This window comes from Seriola aureovittata, chromosome 10 (genome assembly GCF_021018895.1).
Source record: "Seriola aureovittata isolate HTS-2021-v1 ecotype China chromosome 10, ASM2101889v1, whole genome shotgun sequence".
NCBI lineage: Eukaryota > Metazoa > Chordata > Actinopteri > Carangiformes > Carangidae > Seriola > Seriola aureovittata.
The window spans coordinates 6954802-6976111 of NC_079373.1; the positions used below are offsets into that span (position 1 = coordinate 6954802).

Here is a 21310-nt window from a genome sequence, read left to right on the forward strand (position 1 = left end):
TGCTTAGCTCTGTCTCTCTTACACCGCCTGCTCTCTTTGCCAGCTTAATAGACTATGGAATTGTTTTTCCTATCCCCTGGGCTTGTCAATCTTATTCTTTTTTTGTGTTTTTTTTTTTTTTTTTATATCAAAGGCCTACATGCAGCCCCACTTATTAGGGAACGAGTTTACACATCTGGAATTCCCGAGGAGAGTGCAGAGGAAAGAGGTCGGGAAGAGGATGCTGTACCGTGACTTCACCATGTCGGGATGGTGGGTTGATTGATTCATTTATTTATAGACTGATTTAACTATGAAATCATCACCTAATCTGAATATGCACAAACATGCTAACTGTGAGGATACCAATGTTTGATTTTTTAGATTTTTCTCATTTTGCTGCGTCAGTATGTGTGTCAGTGAGGCAAGACGCAGCCAGTGAGACATATAGTTATTTCATGCAGTGGTCAATTTTGAGATTTGGGGCTATTTTGCTTCCATAACATGTTTTCTCTCAGGCTAGTGGAAACAAAACAAAATACGTTTTACTTTTTATTTTACTGCAATTTGTCTATTTGAGTCTGTAGATGTGAATCACAATACTTCATCTTTAAAGGCCGATTTCTCAAAATGAGTTTCTTCTCATTTCAGTACGCATACATCGTACACCAAACTTTCCAGTTTTACTTTTATGCCAATATTCTGAAGGTTTTTACAGAGGCGGGTTGTTCATATCATTCATCGCCATTCAACATTTTATTCCTAAGAGCATGTCGAAAATTGATTTTTTTTCAGTATTTTCTGATTTATGATGTGTGAGAAATAGAGATCCTCTTGTGAAAACCTTTGACTCTAATGTGTTGACAAAATGAAACATGAACTTTGAACCTGGCTTTATCTAATGTTCCTATTTCTGTCCTGGAAATTTATGCAAATCGGTGCATATTTAATTACACAAGACCTCGTGTGTATTTAAACATACAATTGCAGTAAACTTATAAAATAAATTTCTTATTGTAAGAAGTAAGCTGGGGGAGTTTCATGGTGATATCTTTTAGTTAAATTTTTACTCTATTCACCTGTAGTGTCTTGCTATGAAGTGTCTCCTCTGCCTTCGTGCTACATTATTTAAAACAAAACACATTTGTTAAATACCATCTTCAGTTTTTTTTTCACATCTTCTAACTGATCTCGCATACAGTCAGATTCATTAATGTGCCCTCAGAGACAAATTACTTCAAGACATTATCTATATTGGAGTGATTTCCTATAATGCACCAAATATGAAAATGCTCCATAAAAGAAATTTCCATCACATTCATTGTGTAACGGAATGGAGAAAAAAAAGTAATTCAAAGCTTTGCTGTCTAGGAGGCCGTGACATTTCTGCTTCAGAGTGTGAGAAGAGCACAAGAAGGAATCTGTGGGCACAGCAAGGCCCCGGCTCTTTATCTTATTGTGGATAGGGAGATAATAAAGGTCAAAGAGCCTGAGGAAGAGGGTGTGAGAGGGAAGAAAAGGGAGAATACATGAAGACAGATGGAAATGTGAAAGCCAAAGAAAAAGACAAGAGATGGGAGGAAAGGAGGGGACGAGGGCATCAACGAGATAAAACGGGAGGGAGGGAATGATTGCATGTACAGCTTCAAGTGCCGACTTTTAGACCTAGTTTCTTCTATTATTTATTTCCTTTTAAGGACTTTGACACTAAAGTAACTCAGACATAGTTACACTGCTCCTGAGGTCACATTAGGCTAAATGTCAAGTTAGCAGCACTCTAATCAGAAAAGTCTGACAATCAGACCTTTAATAAAAGTTTATAAATAATCTGTGCCCAAACTGCACTTGAACTGTGGAAAAATGACAACAATGTGTCAAAAGAAGTGTTTTATGTTGGGGATACACAGGCCAAACGCTGATAAAGTAATTAAGAGGATTTAATCCAGTAACATATACAGATGTCAGTTTATTAAATAAATCCTCCTCCGTGAAGGTTATAATACTCAGCTTTTATCCAACAACGAAGTTGATTCAGCTGTGTGATCATTTTGGAGGCTGGTGAACTGTGTTGCATTATCAAGAGAGGAGTTTCTGTTATTTAACTTACCTTTATTTATATAAGTGTATAACTGGCAGACAAAATAATAGAAATACCTGTCTTTATAACAGCACACAGAGCATTACTGTGTAAGCAACACTGATATGCTTACACAGTAATGGTAATAATATGATATGTAATACATTTGTAGTAAAATTTTGTGTAAGATTCTTCTGACTGATGGTGCTCAAGCTTGGATCTGATCCAGGATCAGCTGTCACAGTTTAAACAGAAACAAACAAGGAAACAAACTGAAGTGAAACCAGTCTGAAAGACTGTGACGGACCAGTTTTTTTAATTATACTATTAACAGCAAAATGTGCTCAAAGTATTAAAACGTAATGCAGACAGAAAGGCTCTGTCAGTGTTATGTTGTTATACTGGACTATTATTACTGATTATTCACTGAATTAACATGTAAGCGACATTTTTTTATGATGCAGCTGGAGACAGTTTTGACTTGTTCATATACTATCTACTGTAGTTCAACCTTTATCATCATCATATCACATCTTATAAGGTGATCATATGTTTCGTATGTGGAATCTCAATGTGCAATAACTAGTGACTATATCTGTCAGATAAATGCATTTAGGTTAAAAGCACAATGTGTCTGAAGAAGAAAATGGATTTGATATATAGAGATACTCAAAGTACAAGTAGCTCAAAACTGTACATAAATACAGCTCTGGATTAAATGTTAATCTCAACCAACACTGCTTTTTGCAGTGGTGATTAAGTTATTTAAAAATTGATGTGCTCTTTGTGTTTTAATTATGTCTTCCCCTTGTAGAACATGTGTTATGCTTACAGTATGTGCGTGCTTATGCATATAGATATGAGGTGGGGGGGGGGGGGTAGACTGAGGACAAAGCAGGTGACTGGGGAGAGAAGAACAGTATGTTTTTTGACACCACCCCCCTGTGGGTGTGTTTTGCGGCGCTGCTCGGTTCAGCAGATGTAGGTCAGTCAGCGGCGGTGTTCCTTATTGGGCCCACAACTCTCAGCCTGTCATCTTCCTGCTTACTGTCTCAGCAGCGCAGACGGCCTGTGATGTATTTTTAATCAGGTTCTACCCATAACCCAGTTCTGCTTCAGTTTCACCCAGGCTAAGTCTCGGTCTTAAATTAGTACCCTGTCAGCCAGCGTGGCTGATTGCTCTGATGTGTGTGGGTGTGACTTAACTGTGTCATCCTGTATAGGTTCAGTTCAGACGCTCTATAGGTGCAGAGGATCATCTTTTCATGCCTCTGCAGCTCTCTGTCTGTGCATGTGCACACTCTCCTGTCTGAATGTGTAGTCAGTGTGCCCACATGCTGCGTGTGTGTGGGTGTACTCGGGCATCCATGATCAAGGCCGTGCTCTAATGAAGGCATACAGGCCTGCAGCCCACCTCTGTCTGTCTCCCTCCCTCGCTTTCTTTACCTCCCCTCCCTCGGCCAGTTGGACCAGAGTGTGCGCTGGCGTCGGCGTTGCAAACGGTAATGGTTGTTCTTGTCCAGGCAGATGGAGGGCGGTTTTGTTTGCGAGACATCCCGGAGTGATAGATGTTGAGCAGTCAGCCGTGTTCGACGGGATCCAAACGCCATAGCAACACAGCCAGCCAGGCAGGAGGGAAGATGGGGAAGAGGGTGGCTGGCTGGAGAGGACAGAAAGAGGGGGGTAAAAAAAAAAAAAGAACAGATGAGAAGGAAATTGCTTCAAAGACAGAGAGAAATGTGAGTAGATTGAGGTAAGCTTCAAAGATAGAAATAGAGATAAAGGAGGAGAGGATGAAGAAAAAGGAAAAAAAGATGTGTAGGCCACAGAGGAGGGCAGTGATAAATGGCAGTAAACGACTCTCAAGCTGTCTCTCTTTAATGCCCACGCCCACTGGGGTATCTGTCCTCCCCCTCATCCTATAGACAATAAACGAGAGAGGAGGGAGACTAACGCACAACTTCATCACTGTCATAGATTCTCACCCCCTCTCTGCCTCTTCCCTCTCTCCTTCCCTTCTTTTTCTCCACTCTGCCGTTTGCGCCAGTATGACTGATGCTTACAGTTTACTACTGTACATGTGGAGATTCATTGGGTCACTGCCTTTAGCTGTGGCCTCACTCTGCTCCTGAAAGCACCAGTCGATCTATGAAAAGCCCATCAACGTTGGCCGAAAGGTTTATTGGAACCCAGTTGTCAGTTGCGCCAATTTGTCTGACTCATCCGTTGCTGACACAGGCCCGCCACAATGTCACCTCAAAGTCTGTCGACAGGTGTGTGTGTGTGTGTGTGGGGTGTGTTTGTGAATGCGTTTGAGAGTGTGTGTAGATCAGGATGCTCAGCACACACTGCTAATAGTTCTGTGTCACCCCTCTTAGCGCCGAGCGGAGATGACATCACTCCTCTCCTCTCCTGCCTGCCTCTCGTCACCTGCAGGGGGACGATACAACCCTTCCACCCCCTCCTCCTCTCCTTCCCTGCATCCCTCTCTCCCTTTCCCCTCCCTCCCTCCCTCTCTCTCTCTCTCTCTCTCTCTCTCTCTGTCAGTCACACACTGCAATGTACTGGGCGACCAAACAGCCCTTGAATGTGAAAGCGCTCAGTGTTGTGGTGAAACAGTACAGCCCTTGAGCGACTCTCCTCGCTGTTTTTGGACTCGGTGTCCCAGAGCAGGGAGCAGGTATCATAACAGGATTAATGTGTATCTTTCTCATTCTGTCACACACTTGTTATCGCAAGTCTGACAGGCTGCATTCGCTGTAAACACACATCTCGAGAGGGAGACTGTCCCCGACAGCAGGCTCTGGGGATTTCATCCAAGACATCTTTGAAATAATGACAGAAAGTGTGTGAAGTGTGTTGTAGTGTTTTGGGTTTGTTTTTTTTTCTCTTTTTGGAGACTTCATGAAGGTGAAATACTCGAATCAAAGACGTTTGGAGTGATAAGGCAGCAGAAATGGTGTTCCCCTTTTTTATGAATAGAGAGGCTAGGACCAGTTAATTAATAATGTCTCTTTTAATGCTCAGTTTAAGTTTCACATCATCAAAAAAGCTGCTTTAGAGGTTTTTCCACACCATGAACATTTGCAAACATTAGTGAGGAAACGCTTCTTCAGCCTCTTTACTTTGAGTCTCAGGCTGCACACTGTATTTCTGTGTTTGTGGGCTGCGTTCACTGTGATAGTCCTCGCTCTGCACACTGTTAAAAAAGTGCTGAGTGCAGCAGCAGAGCGCTCGCCTTAGGTGGAAACATATGGTCTCTCTGAGTGGAACCAGCAGTAATGTAAAAACCATCCTGGTCCCTGCTAATCTGCTTCACAGCAGCTTAAATACATTGGATAAGGTGCGTGGGGCAGGTCCTGAGTCACATGATGTTTACAAAGTATTTGCAAAATAATACTTTTAGGTTAGTTTTACTTAACTTTTCAGGCTAAATAGCTGTTAGCCTCTGTATTAAACTCACTTTTAAAACCATTTTATCACAGTTGAGAGCATTTTTCTTTCATTTCCTTCAATCTAAAGGCCAGAATAAAGAATATACTGATTTTATAAATACTATTTGATCCAGGTCAGGACTCTGACTTCATAACAAGCCAGATTTTCATATTCATAGCCCCTGGTGTGAGTTGTGAATGGAAAACTTTGTCCTGGCAGCTCTAGTGGAAATTGGCTCAAATTTGTAATGTTTCTGGTGCTGTATAGTGAAACAGCTGTTCCTTTGAAGTGAAAACCGTTGGGTGGGAATGAGTGAAGAAGAGTAAACTCAGTTAATAGCAAGAGTGCACAGTGTCTTCACCGAAACTGTTTGAGCTGTAAAAGGTGAAAAGTGTATCTTCGGAGGTGGCGTGAACACATACAGTATTCTACAGTGTTTTTGTACTGCAGCTCTGTCTGGTCCAAGTCTGAAGATGGTAAATTATTCATTAGATGGGGAAGTTTAAACACTGCTCTGAGAGCAGGGGAATGTGAACATGGATACTCTTGCATCATTCAGCCATTTTACATCCAGACCTTCAGATCACACACACACACACACACACACACACACACACACACACACACACATACACACACACACACACACACACATATATACATACACACACACACACACACACACACACACCACACACACACACACACACACACACACACACACACACACACACACACACACACACAGCAAGTCACAGTAAACCAAGAGTGTTTCCTACATCTATAGATGTCTCATTTTTTGCCAGTAGGGAGACTTTTACAAGATCAGTTAGAAAGAAAAAAAAAAGGAGGAGGGAATTATGCAAAGGCTGTGTGTGATGTCGGGGTGAATTTTCTTTTTTTCCCTCACTGTCTCTCTTTTTCCTCCTAGCATTCTCTGTCTCTGTCTCTGTGCCAGTCGCCTCAGTAGCTAGGCCTGTGGGTGGGGTGGGGGTGGGGTGGTGGTGTGTGGAGGCGATGTATCTCCAGGGCACGTGTGCACCGCCTGCCATAAACCAAAACCCCATTAAAGTGTCCTCTCTTCTCTGCGCAGGGCATATAAAACCATCGAGGATGATGACCTAAAGTTTCCCCTGATCTACGGCGAAGGGAAGAAGGTAAGAAGTAGCTCGGCGACCGCTCGCTGACAAACTTACTCCCACGGCCTTGTGCGCCTCGCCTGTAATCAAAGCTCGCCAGGGCACCATTAGTCAGCACCCCTCACCCCCATCACTGTGTGGAGGAGCCTGCCAGTGGAAAGCATTCCTGGCCTCTTTTTCCACACGGATTCACATCCTGCACAAACCTATGGCACAGAACATCTCTCCACTCTGATGGACTTTTTGCTTTTATGTCCCGCGGGAGATTGAAAACGTAGCACTAACACAGATGGGGGTCAGTGGTGGGAGTCTCTTTTTAGATGATGAAAGTGTGATGAAAGACAGATGAAAAATGGCCAAAAAGTGACGTATGTTAATTGGAATATAATGTCACTAAAACACGGACTTGCAGGAGAATCTTGTCAGTGTTTTGACAGAAAACACAAAAGAAAAGGTCAAGAGAGCGCAGCACAGTGTTCATGACATTTTCCTCTTCCTCAGTGATGCTGGACATGCGCTGGTGTGCAGCATCTTGTCCTTGATGCGCGAAAAAAGGTCAGAGAGGAAACATGATAGACGTGAATATGTTCTCTCTGTGGCCTTCTCCGGTTTTCTGTTAAACACAGACAGACAGTAGATTCCATGTTTGACGGATGACTGGGGCAGATGTCGCCCTACAGTACTCTCTGCCTGCAACCACGTTCGGGTTTACCCCTGCACAGTTGGCCGTGCCCACGTCGTATCCTCTTCCTTTGAAGTGAGTCGTGGAGATGGATGGCTAGATAGAGTGAGGGAGCTTTGTGCAAGGGAGAGTAACGCCAGAGCACTTCAAAGCCCGGCGCGCAGCCTGCTGGGCCCCAGCTCTCAACAATTAATCCCAGGATGTTTCCCCTTCTCTGCCGGAGGAGCTTCACGGCCACTTTGAAACACTCTCCCCTCTCCGTCTACTTCTCTCTCCCTCTCCGTGCTGCATACTGATCCGAGCTCATACCTACCAGGCCTCACTTGCCCTTGTACTCCTCTCCCCGTCCTTTTGTGCCGTGCTTTTTCATACGCTGTACAGTAGATTCAATTAGCCCAGTTCCCCAGTCTGGTGCCAGCAGCCATTTTTAGAGGCTGCGGTGGCAATCTGTGCAGACAGAAGGAATCAAAAGGAGTTTCGTACATCTTACAAATGAGTTTGATGGCTTCCGGGACTTGGGGAACGATCATTAGGCACTTACAAAACTGGAAGATGCTGACGATGAGCTTGTATTTATTTGCCTAAATGCTGCGCATCCATCCAGATAAAGGTTGCCACTGGGAGTAGTCTGCATTCTTCAGTGAAATGGCACTAGGGATATGTCATGCAGATTATTCTTTACAGTTATCAGGGATGAAAGTCACATTGTATTTTAATGACTTCATTCAAGTAGGATTCACAGGGATTATATATGCTCTCGTTCAAAAAGATGTTGCTTCACAGTCACACACATTTAGTATATTTCTGAAACCTGCTTTATGAACACAAGCAGTTCATTAGAACAGTCTGGGGTCAAATTAAGTGCCAAAACACAACTATCAAAATTCTTTTTTCTATTGTGGCCACTGGATAATTCCACTTTATTAAAACTTGGGTCTTATTTTTGTATGTCTTTGCTGGTTCAACTTCAACTTCCTGTACTCGCCATACATCAGTTTTTCTGTACAATGAATACCAAAATTTTGGCTGCACTCGCTCACAGGCTCACCTCCAAATAAAATGGGTTAATGATAATCTGGCTAATCTGTTAGTTTCACTGATCATTTGACTGCTCATGTTTCTTGCTCCCTCTGAATTTGTTGTAATCAGACCGTGTTATCATAACCAATGTAAATGATGACTAAAGCTACAAAAATGACACCCAATTCATAATAAACTCAAATTCTCAAAACTCCTTTCTGAATTAAAAAAAAAAAAAAATAAAAATAATAATAATAATAATAATAATAATAATAACACTTGTGAGTTCATTTGACTCAAATGGAGGTTGTGCTTCACACGCCTCTGATCTTTTGCAGGCTCGTGTGTTGGCGACCATCGGGGTCACGAGAGGTCTCGGGGACCACAATCTCAAAGTGCACGACTCCAACATCTACATCAAGCCCTTCCTGTCCTGCTGCCCAGAGGTAAGCTCCATTTTGAATTGTATCCTCCATCTTTCTTTGCAGTGTGTAACAGGCAAAGAGAAATTACTCACACACACAACTAAGAGTGTTAATAGTCGTAATAAAAGTTTGAGAATCGATTTATTCAACCATTCTTGTGAAACTTCGGATCAATGGTTTCCTACATTTCTATTATTTAAGTTGAACAGTACGTATCTTTTACTTTTTGCTCACAAAAAGGTTGGTAAACAAAGATAAGACAACTCACACACACACATCCTGTAACACTTTTGTTGGTATGCGTTTTGGTGTAGAAATCTGTGTCTCCTCTTTTCCGGATTTGTTCCTTCAAAAAGTGACATTTTAAAATTGATCTGGAGGGACGGAAACTCATGTTTGTAACTGTTATTACTAACTAATAATATTAATATTCAGTTGTTGCGAAGGTCATCGACGTGTGAGCAATACAGAATAAAGGAAATGTAACTCAGAGCATCAATAGCAGGAAGTTCACAGTGTTGCAGTATTTTATGGTGGATCTTTCCTTTGATTTTACCTCATGACCTCCTGATAAAATGAGAGTGCGTAGGTAACAATAGGTAAAAGGCCTTTTGGCTGTTCACAGTCCACACTGTGAACTGCGTGGTCAACCTGCACATTAACATTCCCCACCAGCCGTCGCTCTCCAATGACTCCTTTCCTTCCCTGTGTCTACTGCACGATTGCAGTAGTAATGAAGCCGATGAATTCTCTTGATCTTTAATTCATCGCCCTCTGAGTTCAGTCATAGTTCAACCTCGCTTTTTGATCTTGAATTTCTTTTCCGATTTCCCCTCCCAAGACCCCTGAAGTCGCTATTGTTTCAGACAGGGCATTAACACACTATTGGTATATGTACGACATGTCAGACCTGAGCAGTAGAGGTCCCACTGGATGTTAGATGTAGGAAAAAATAAACAGTTTCTATATAAAGAAATCATGTATGTGGGAGAGGTGGGACTGCGCTGTGCAGGGTTTGTGAAAAAAAAAAAGTTTCTGCCAAGATATAAATACTGAGTGCTCACAGGATATAAAGAAAAAAAGCTAAGAAAAAAGCTGACCTTGACATTTGGAGTCACCAAATCATATTCATGAGATCAAACGTGAGCGTTGAGTCAAAAAAATCAAATGCTATGGTCATGACCCGTCATCCAGAGAGATTTTGCTGCTGTTTCAAATCTGTTTTGAAATTGATTCTGAGAACTACCATCTCTTGGATCTCATGGATTGATAACCTTGCTCCCTTTCTTTCTTGCAAAGCTTAACTTAAATCAAAAGGTTTTACAACTACATGGAGGCTCATGATCCACACAGAGGTCATTCTGGTTCCTTTACTACGGCTTTCACAGGCACTGTGGTCACGCTGTGCTGTTTTCTCAGTTGCCTCCGCAGTAGATTGGTGTTTCTGCTGTGAACGGGCAACTCCTCCGTGGAAGGAATTACATGAAGCTGAGGCTAACTAAGGTTTTTGGTTTATGTTTTGTTTTGTTTTTTTTGCTGTCCAAGGCCTGTGGGCATTATTTTGCATGCCATTTCAGAGTATGCTTTTGTTCAACCATAGTAATTTGAGAGTTTGGGTTGCCACAGTAACATAACATCTCTTTGTTTAAGCGTGTCTTTTAAAGATTGAGGCCATCAATTGCTTTGAGAAAAATACACAGAGGACGATGTGACAAGAAAATTGGGCTTAAATGCTCAATTCACTTAAATCAAGGAAAATAATTTTCTCACTTACTTCTGTTGTTATCAATCCACTCCGAGAGATTTTGGTTTTATTTTCAAAGATTTGGAGATATCAGTATTATTTGTGGTGCTCCACAGTGTCTCCATTAGTCAGGATAATACATGGCAGGTCCCGCATTGATTTTCCATACTAATCGTTTACAGTAGAGTGCTGCAGGGATGATGTATTTTAATTCTTAACTCATTCTAACCCAGATGTTAGCGTCATGCTGATTCCCTCAACAGAAAGACAAAGGAATTTTTTACAATGGCTTATTATTATATTGCAGAAAATAAGCTCTTACAAACATAAGTTTATAATGCTTTATGATTTTTTTAAGCCTAAATACAATTGCCAGAAGCTAATGTTAGGCAATGAATAAACTATACCAAAGTCGCATGACTTCAAATTCACTACCACAAAACGTCCAACTTGTAGTTTGATTTAGCGCTTACCTCTAATACAACAACCTTTCCTCTTACAAAGTTAGTAATAGTTTGCAAAAGTGTTAACGTAAAGTATAAACACAGTGAGGCTGTAAAGGTGGACTGGTGAGTGGATCAGTATTTGTGTTTGGCATGATGACATTTAACGTCCCCGACAACCTCTGTAGTCTCATTTAGCCACTTCTTAGCAACCGGCCTTTTTTTAAGAATAGTAAAAGCTCAAAGAAATAATGATTGGGATATTTACCGACGTATTTTATGTCGTAGAATTAAACGTGAAAATGTCTGTTAACCACAGACCTTATTTTAGTAATCTAACCAAAAACCCATTCAAAAAACCCATAGACTTTGGGATGAGGGAATCATCGCTAACATGCTAACTAATTTTTCAGGTTTTAGGACACATTAGTGCAGCACTCTATAGAGGTGGAGGCAGAAAAGTTATAAGCAAATATCTCAAAGCCTGGACAAATAATTCTTGAGATATTTGGAAAAGTAAGAAAATGATTATTTTTTCAATTTGGCTTAACTTACCCTTTAAGGTTAAAGATAACCTTTTATGTGAAACTAACACAAAGACACACGCACGCAACTCAGGTCCAAGTGATTCCTAGAAACCATGCACATCTCTCAATCCTCGTTGTCTTTCCACCCCCTCACCTTCAGGTCAGAGTTTACCCACTGGCGCAGTGTGAACACGGAGCCGATGATGTTCTGGTGCTGGGAACTGACGGTCTGTGGGACGTTCTCTCCAACCAGGAAGTAGCTGAAGCAGTCACCTGTTTCCTGGCAAACTGCGACCCCGATGATCAGCACAGGCATGTTCACTCATCGCACAGCTGCAGCCGCCAGTCAGGGCTGAACTTCCTCTCACCCCGTCTTATTTGGAGAGGATGAACGTTGTTATCTTGTTGTAATTATGCAAATTTCCAAACATTTAGATAAGTCATTTCTCTGATGTCAAGGAAAAGCTTGTAAGACTATTAATGAGGCGCTCTGACTCTTCTTCTCCTGTGAGCTTAGTTTCAAAAGTTGATCTTAACATTTACTGATTTCTTTTTTTTTTTTTAATTTCGTCTAGCTGCAGGCAGATGTACTTAGTCAAATACTGTGCATAATCATTATCAGATTCGACCATTTATCTCTTTGTTTATCACTATGCCAAGACTACGCCTTAATCATTTATCACTTCTCTTATGTCAGGTACACAATGGCAGCTCAAGACCTCATCATGAGAGCACGAGGGGTGCTGAAGGATCGCGGCTGGAGGATATCCAACGACAGATTAGGCTCCGGAGATGACATCTCTGTCTACATCATTCCCCTCATGTACGGCAACAAGCAGAATTAGCCGAGCGGCGTAACTACAACCACCACCACCAAAATATAACCCTGCCTTGAACTCCCAACTTCACTTCTACAGTTTCCCACGTCCCTTGTGCTCTGTTGTTAAAAGTGCTTTAGTGTGGACTTCCTCATTTGCTGAGGGATCCATGACGTTTCTAGTCAGAGACGGGATTTCTGACCAGGCTGTTTTCCCCCTTGATCATCCGGGGATGATCGTATCCCTTCTTTCTGTCTGGTCCTTTTTTTAACAGAAAAGAAACTACTGCAGAAAACTGAATCATGAAAAGTTGAAGTTGAACTACTGATATTTCTTACCCCCAATCTTCTGTGTTTTACTGAGGAAGCCATCATGAACTTTGTTGTGAAGCAATGCAAAAGGTTGAGAGCACGTTCTCTCATGGACGAGATGGTAATATGCATCTCAGGATTGCTGTTACTAACTAATGCACAATATATATATATATATATAAATGTGAAAATGTAAATACTCCCAGGTACAACATACTTGATAAGTGTGTTTGGTTGAACACGTGTACAGTGTAAAAAAAAAAAAACAACAAAAAAAAAAAACCGAACCTGAAGACTGATGTCGTGTATATATGAATCATTCCTCCTCTGTTCCATGTAGGTTTTTGATGTAGCCAGGTTCAGTCGTCTGCAATTGTTAGTCTGTTGAGAGGAAAAATTAACTTGTAAGCCCTCTGTAGATAGTCCATCAGCTGGTTCTCCTAATGCTGCAGCTGGTTTTTTGTTCATTTGTATCCCTTGCGTTGCAATAATGTACGCACTATTAACAAAAACTTTGAAACACATTTATGAAGAACACAAACAGTAGGAGTCCTGTTCACCCTGCTTACAACATCTCACTACACTCTTTAATCTAGCCCAGCTTTTATATTAATTCAGCTTTAAGAGGGGAAAAAAAACAATCAAGTCTTTCCGTTGCACTTATTCACCATCAGCCATCTACCTCATCATTTTCTTCCCTTGTCGTTGTCCTCTTTAAGTGGCTGTTTGCACGCCACATTGGCTGCATCCTCAGCTGCTACCTGTGCCATTATTTAGTTACATTCTCATATTTGCTCCTGTGTCTGCAAGATTGGTAAAAATGTTTTCAGCAAAGCATCGAAGCAGAAAAAAGGAGCTCCCCACAGTCATGCACTCATTTTACCTTTCGTCAGTATCTGTTTGATATATCAACCGTATTAAGATAAACTCATCCTCATGAATAGCAGGTGCCTCTAACAGTGAGAATTCATCGAACATCATTGCAGACAATTATATTGACAACATTTAACCTTACGTGTCACTACAATCGATATTGTTCCCGGACTCAGTGGTTTTTCCACATTTTAGCTCATTTAGTTTAGTTTGTACTTTCCAGCTACTACTAATTGTGCACAAATGTTGTATCTCACCTGCCGTGCGAGCGGTCCGAGCTGGTGAAACGTGGAACAGAGTAACTTAATTTAAATGTATAAATGTAAATAACTTTTTTCAGTGGACACTTCTCTCCTCTCTCTTACTGTAAGTGATGTACATCTTACCGAAACGAAAATAAGTAATTTGTACCGTTTTGAAAATTTGGGAACAGTATAAAAATTTAAAAATTAAAAAAAAAAAAAAGTTTAAAATGCTCATTTTCCTGCTCTATTAAAAAAAAATGACAATACCTGACCTTTTCACGTTTTCTTTCATGTTACTCTGCTGTGTTGCTGATGAAAAGTCGGTGTGCTTGACTGCGTAGTAGACAGGTAAACAAGATGTGAGTGACAAGTTCAAGGGAGTAAAAAGACAAATGGGGAAAATGACATAAAGGTTGCTCAACACTTAATGTCCAGGCCCAACGACGGCCATGTAAGAAAGAGGACGTAGTTTTAGTTTATTTTAAGAGATGAACCAGTCATGACCTGTCTGTACTGTTACACTGCAGATTTTTTTTTTTTTACCGTCATGTCCAAAAAGGAAATGCAATTCTTAAAAGAAACTCTCTGTAGGAACTTGAATAGGGACAAACTCACTCCCTTACACTCCAGTAACTCTATAGAATGGCCATCACCAGTCAGACAAACTGTGTCAAGTGAGTCCCAAAGCAATATGTGGATGAAGGATGAAGGGTATCAGTTCACAGAGTCGCTTGATAGAAGATTTCATGGTGTAGACTGCTGCGAGGGGCGAAATTCGACACTGAAGCACTAACACCCAGAAGTGATGAAAGACAACTTGATAACAAAGAGAGAAAAAGTGCAAGAGATGTTCATCCCTATTTCAGTTGGTCTTTCTCTCAAATTCACTGAGTGAGAGCGGGTGTGGAATAATGGGGAATGATTTCCTTTTACTCTAAGATGCACCTTTTGCCATGTTTCACTCTACTCCACTCCACCGACATAGTGCGACACCGAATACTTAACATACCTGAGAACAAAGGTGTAAATCAAATTCAGGGTTAAGCTTTCATGGTTCAGGACAGAGGTATGGTATGAAAAGAATGATGCATTCCTTTATCTTATGCTGTAGAGAGGTAAAGGGAAACCTGGCGGGTTTTTGACACCTGACAACTATTCACTACTCTTTGGTGCAGTGTCCCATAGAGATTTTTTTTTTTTTTTTACCCCCTTTGAAGGTGAGTATTGGTTGGCTTATTTTTGCCTCAGCCCATTGCCAACTTTTCATTTCTTCATCAGAATGTATTCTTTGAAAAGGTGGAAACACCTCAAACAGAATTTATACCAACTACAATACTAACAATGTGAAACCTTGACTAGTCATAGTCAGAGAGAAGCAGCTTTCACTGCCACACCTTAGACTGGTTGGTGTAAATCATATTGTTGTAATATCAACAGGTGGTGGCAGTTATGTGTCAAACACTATCCACTACCCGATACTTTAAGTCCTATAGATTATAGGCAACATAAAAATATACATTTGCTGATGTCAGTTGGAGCTGTGGTGACAGCGGGTTAAAACAGCAGGTTTTTCACAGCAGACATTTTGAACTGTCACAGTGAGAAGCACAGGTGTTACTCATAACATTAACGATGACTGTTATCATCCCAGTAAACAATGACAGTGAGCCAACATAAGACCCTGAAACAGAGGGAGTTCAGTGGAAGTCGGCCATCGTTTAGTTTATTATTTACACCTGTTCTTTCTTCTGTTACGTGTCAAAATGTCCTCTGTAAAAAAGACCTTTCTATTGGATATCCTTTTGTTTCTTTTTAAAAATTCCTTACGAAGGATTTTTAACTCTTAAACATCGAGGTATATACAACTGGGATCACTGGGAAAGCATTGATAAGAACATACAAACTTACTGTTTTGTGCTGGGGAAGTGGGGGAGATGAAGTTTCACGAAGTCCACGCACATCTGACTTGTATCAGTGAGCTCAATCAGTCAGACTGTTGCACCTGAGACTAATTAATAAGCAGTGCTACACAATGCAGCTAAATGTGTGCAGGTCATTTTGACTGAATTTACCTTATTCCTGTTATTACCTCTTTTATTTGTCCCACCTTTCTGTTATTTTTTTGTAAAATTTGTTTTTTAATCAAGCTAAAAATGAAGTATGCAAGTAAACAAAATACAAGGTGGAAAATAAAAGCTCTGAGGATTAAGAGAGCAGAGAGCCAGGAAAGATATACGGACCACCCACGTCAACAGTTGTAAAAAAAAAAAAAAAAAAAAAAAAAAAAAATCACTTTTATACCTCGCTTTTCAATTCATGTTATCCTATCAACAGGTGGATATTATGGTACAAGCATGTAAAACACATAGACACACCTTTACACACTCAGAGGATCATAGTGCTGTTGTAGGAGTCTCACACTCCTGGGTCCTCTACAGGAGCTGGAGGGCCATCTGGTCCCCACAGGCCAGCACCGCATCCTCCTCCATTCAGGCAAGCACTGATCTGGCACTCCACTCCCACTCTCCACACGTGTGTGTGGTCCAGATTGGATGACGGCAATGATGACACAGTCAATCCTGTGGGTGGCTTGTTTTTCCAAGGTCACAGCACTCCCACCCCACCCGTGGATAGATCTGAGGGAGATGCTGAGTGGGCTTGCAGCGGATACTCATCTCCTGTACTGGAGAAGGTGACGCTGTTTCTCACTGCAGTGCAAATGGGATGGCTGAAGCCACAGCCCTAAAGCCTCCTGTCAGAGGATTAAGTGAATAGATGCTGATTTCTCATATTGTTTTTTTTGACATACATTTCCTCCTGCATTCCAAATCGGGTTGAAACCATTTTCATTATCATTTTTTTCTGCCCATCACTTTGAAAATTCCCCAGTCATGAACTACTCACATTTGAGAAACTAGTAGCAGCAAATATTAGTATTTTACTTGCAAAAATTATTCATGGATAATTTAAATAGTTACATATTAATTATGTCCATCAATTTTGTCGACTTTAAGAATAAGGCTGCAATTACTGGTCGATTAATCAACTATTTGTTTGAAAGAAATGAATTGGTAACTGAAAACTGATTAATTGTTTAAGTCTTTTCTCAGGCAAAAATGCCAAATACTTGATTCTTAACCTTGACAATCTGTTGCTTTTCTTGGTCTCACATTATAATGAATGGAATATTTGTGGGTTTTGGTTTGTTGGGCAGATAAAACACATTTAATGGTATCACCTTGTGCACTAGGATTTTGTGATGGGCATTTTTACGATGTTTTCCTTTATATACCAGACTATTAATCAATTAATTGAGGAAATAATTGGCAGATGTCAGTTTTAACCCCCCCCCAACACACACACACACACACACACACACACACTCTCTCGAGGGTCGACCGTCCTGTCAGGACAAAGGTGCGGCTGCTTCAGCAGTGCAGCTGTGATACCCCACGTGAGTGTTCAGATTTTCCAGCGGGGGCTCTAATTTACTGCTTTAGGGCTTTGGCTGCCTCAAGTATGATTTATCTGCGGCCCGGCTCAAATGAGAGCTTTGACACAAGATGGATGAGGAGGACGTGGGCTGCCTCTGCACTGCTCACTGGTCCATAGGCTGCGTCTCTGTACCGTCAGAATGTGATAAATGATGTTTGGGTTTACCCTGGAGGCTGGATTACTTGAATTTCTTACACTTATTTGAATATATTTAAAGGCAAACCTGTAGACAACTACTCAACAGGCTTGACAGTAACTACAGGTCCCCTCTGTGGTTTGTTTACTAGTCAGCTTCTTTTGCAAGGGAAAAGAAGTCACTCCTTTCAACCTACGTGTTTCTCTACAATGAGTAGCTGGAGTAGAATTTATTGTGTAATATCAGGACAGATGCTAGTGGGAGGAACTGTAGCCCAGGATGAACATAACTCTGCCTAACACACCATCATGTGTGAACTCATAAATATTTAATGGGAGTATCCTTGGAAGGTCAAATGCAGGATTCAATCTTCAGTCAGTCACTGAATGAGCGGTGTGCTCTCCTCTGGGCTATGGGGGGTCTGAACTCAAGACTGCAGCCCTCGCACGGTTTCATCGACCCAGTGCTGCCTGGCCCCTACAGCCAATCCAAGCTCATTATCCATTCCGGTCCCCACCCCCATCACGAGACCATTGACTGACCATACTAATGTGATACAGAGCAGCCAGATGCTGTTGGGCACCAGAGGGAGGATTTCAAAGGTTAACTCACAACGCATGACCCACATCAGCGCTCTGCTCCCAGACCTGGGGGTTAAGTCATGTGCTGTCTGTGCGCAGCATACAGTTCAAATACTGTGCCACACACCACCCAGATTTAGCATAATAATCAGATTATTTGGTGAACAGTGCCAACAGCGCTGCACAGATTTATGTCTAAGCTGTGCCCTGCATAGAGGAGAGAGGTGTTTAGATGCAGGAGGAGCACACACACACACACACACACACACACAAACACGCACTATCTGCCCCGGTGTCTGATGGTATGCAGCATTATTAACAAAGGAGGGAGAGCCATAAAGCCAGATTGTGTGTATCAGAGCAGATGTATTGTAGGATACCTCTGTGGGCAGCGGGAGCCACGTCACTCCTCTCCTCATAGCAACAGTACTTGACCTACATGCTTTCTATACAGCCCACTCTGCCTGAGGTGGTGGAAAACTATGCAAATCCATACGACTTGCTCGTGCATTTTAAAAATGTCCATACCACATTATTAAAACTTGCATATAAAAAGAGGACAATCTAACACATGCAAGATTTCACCTTCATCCTGCAAGAAAAAAAACGCATCATGGTACCAGTTAAAAATCAAATACATGTTAATGAACTTAAATCTGTGTAAAATTAAAACTGCATACAACAAAGTCCTTTTTTTTCCCGCACAGTCATTCACTATTTTATTGGATGACACATGATACAGTTCTGAAACGGTTTCAGCTCAAAATGCAACAATGCAACCACAAGCTATTGTCCGTTTAAAAGCAGTAAATCACAGCTTCAGATATAACACGGTGGCTAGTTGCAACACTAACGGCGTGCATTACCTGGAAAAACCGTTTAACAGCGTTGTGAGCAGGGCTTTTTTTTTTTTTCCCTCGGCTGAAGTGGAGGCACCAGCACTAGCAAGGCAGTAGCTTGCGCAGTCATCTCCATAGCGGGCAGTGTCACAACCCAACCAACAGCACAAACTACTACCTCAGCCAGTGCCTGGTCAAAATGCGAGAGAAAGACGAAAACGACGATATTGATAAAACAAAAAAACGAAAAATTATTATTATTATTGTTTTTTTTAAATATACATGTATATCGTAGAGCTCAAGAGATGCACCGTCTCGACTACAGCGACATTCCCATGCAGCCGGGGATGAACCGTCCTCTCTCTCCCGTGTCGCTGCTCTTCTGTGCAGACTTGAAATAAGAGGGAAACCCCGCCCAAGCAGACCTGCTCCCTCCGCTCTCCTCCTCCTCCCCCTCCCTCCTCCTCCTTATCCTCCTCCTCCTCCTCCTCCTCCTCATCCCTCCCTCCCTCCCTCCCTCCCTTTTCTTCAGTGCAAACCCCTAAACGGTCCTTTCCCCTCATATGACCTACTGAATGGTCCTAAACTAGGGCTCGGGGACCTCCAGGGGACATTGAGAGGGAGCCCGTAGGTCCCTGAAGGCTATCAATGTCATTTTGTGTATAAGTGCTCTGCATAAGGATTTTAAATGTAAAGAGGTTTTTTTTTGGTTTGTTTCTGGAGTTTACAGTAAAGTAGAAGAGACTCAGAGACTAAAAATTAGTACCTGAGCCCAAACGTTTACAATATTCTTATCAAATTGTCCCTGAACTTCACATCTGAAATATTAACACTGGGGGAGAAAATAAAAATGTTACCTGTTTAATATCACACCTTAATATCAAAATCTGAATCAGGGCTATCTTGATGCATTATAATAGCTTTATGTCCATGGTGGTGGTGACATTTTAACAAGGTTCAGCCTTCAAGGACACAACAAATATAAATATATTAAATAAAAGGGAATGTTGCAGGGACATGGACACTTGATATTAATAAAGAGATTTTTTAAATGGATTTACTTGTGATCTGGTAAAGAACTTAACGCACATTGTAATTGAGCACACTCACAGCGCAAAGCTGATTGAAGAATTGTCCCATTTATTTTATACAGACAAGTACATCCCTTCTCAGATGGCTGGCTAAAGATGACATGGAATGTTACAGTAAGATTTGTTTTCTTGCATAAAATCCTCACTGTTGAAAATGTTGCAAAAGTCTAAGTGTATTTTTAAGACTGATAAAGCCCCAGTTTTTGTCTCTTTTTTTGTTTACATCATCAACACTATCACCACACACCCAGAGGCAACACTGCAATTTTTTTTTTTTTTTTTAATCTGTGTAGTTAACACAAGAGTGCAGCCAGTCTGTATGAGAATGGAGGGGGCAGAGGCGTTATCAGCTCACATGAGAAGCATACGATGATGCGTATGAAGGTCAGGTTCATTGATGTGGTCCGAGCGGGCCTTGAATCTCTGTTCACCGTGGGTTGCTTCATGTCACCGTAGATGGGTCTCACATGGAGTTCATGTCCGTGCGCTTGTGAAGCACGTGGGTCAAGAAGACACATTCAAGACTTCTTCATAATAAAAAAAAACAATGATCTCAGCGCGAGCCTGGTCAGGACTCTCCGTTCTGGACTCTGGAGACGGGTGGCTGCATAAAGTCTTTGAAGGGCCCAAGGGCCTCTTTCAGGGCTGAGCTCACTTCAGACGAGGAGCATGTAATGCACTCTACCAGCGTGGGGTACAGGGCAATCACCTGAGCCCATGTGTTGCCATCCACTGCAGGCGGTAAACAAAAGAATCGCAGAGGAAGAGGAAGAAAAAAACAAAGGAGGATTGGGGATGGGAGGGAGAGGAAGAAAGAGAATATAAACTGTAACAGAGGGCAATCAAAGAAATAATTTCCTTGATAAAATTCCCACAGGCATATGGAAATGAGTTTTGTTCTGAATAAAGGGCAATGTAATGCAAACATCTTGAAGGGCACTTCAAAAACGCAATTTCACTTGTCTCTCTTCAATCTATTGCGGTACAAAAAAAAATCACTTCTTGTAATTGACCTTGCTGGAAACATAAACAGTTCTACCGAGATTAGAGATAAAACTCATGTGAAAAACGGTCCCAACTGTACTCTGACACATTTATCTGAAATGAATAGATGATAGATATGGTGGCATTATTGTATTTTTTTTCCATTATGTCTCCTCTTTCCAAGATCTATTTAATCCTTGACACAGTTTGATACTCACCATTTTCGGGCTGCGTCTTTTTAAGCGAGTCCATCAAAGTGCTGATAGCTTTCAAGACAAAGATAATCTCTGTCACTTGTTGCCTAAAATGAAAAAAGACCACAGACCCTCATTAGCTACTGTGACATGCAGAACAGAAAACCTGTAGATGCTCCAACTGTGGGACAAGTGGAAAAAAAACAAGGAACACCCTTATAAGTGAAATGATGACAGAAAAAGTTACAATTAAAGCCACTATTTGTAAGTTT

At 41.5% G+C, this 21310-nt stretch overlaps 2 protein-coding genes across 3 annotated transcripts in view; one reads left to right on the forward strand and one right to left on the reverse strand.

Moving 5' to 3' along the window:
- Window positions 1–13984, forward strand: part of ppm1h (protein phosphatase, Mg2+/Mn2+ dependent, 1H) — a 35721-nt gene extending 21737 nt beyond the window's left edge. Inside the window, exons 6-10 of the mRNA XM_056387687.1 lie at window positions 134–252; window positions 6585–6648; window positions 8671–8778; window positions 11632–11783; window positions 12169–13984. Coding sequence (XP_056243662.1) covers window positions 134–252; window positions 6585–6648; window positions 8671–8778; window positions 11632–11783; window positions 12169–12316 — 591 coding nt within the window. The 3' untranslated portion in view covers window positions 12317–13984. The remainder of the gene's footprint in view (window positions 1–133; window positions 253–6584; window positions 6649–8670; window positions 8779–11631; window positions 11784–12168) is intronic.
- A 5905-nt stretch (window positions 13985–19889) lies between these two features.
- Window positions 19890–21310, reverse strand: part of mon2 (MON2 homolog, regulator of endosome-to-Golgi trafficking) — a 39325-nt gene continuing 37904 nt past the window's right edge. For both annotated transcript variants that reach the window (XM_056386924.1, XM_056386923.1), the window contains 2 exons: window positions 21063–21145; window positions 19890–20592 (listed from right to left, as the gene is read on the reverse strand). In XM_056386924.1, coding sequence (XP_056242899.1) covers window positions 20429–20592; window positions 21063–21145 — 247 coding nt within the window. In that variant the 3' untranslated portion in view covers window positions 19890–20428. The remainder of the gene's footprint in view (window positions 20593–21062; window positions 21146–21310) is intronic.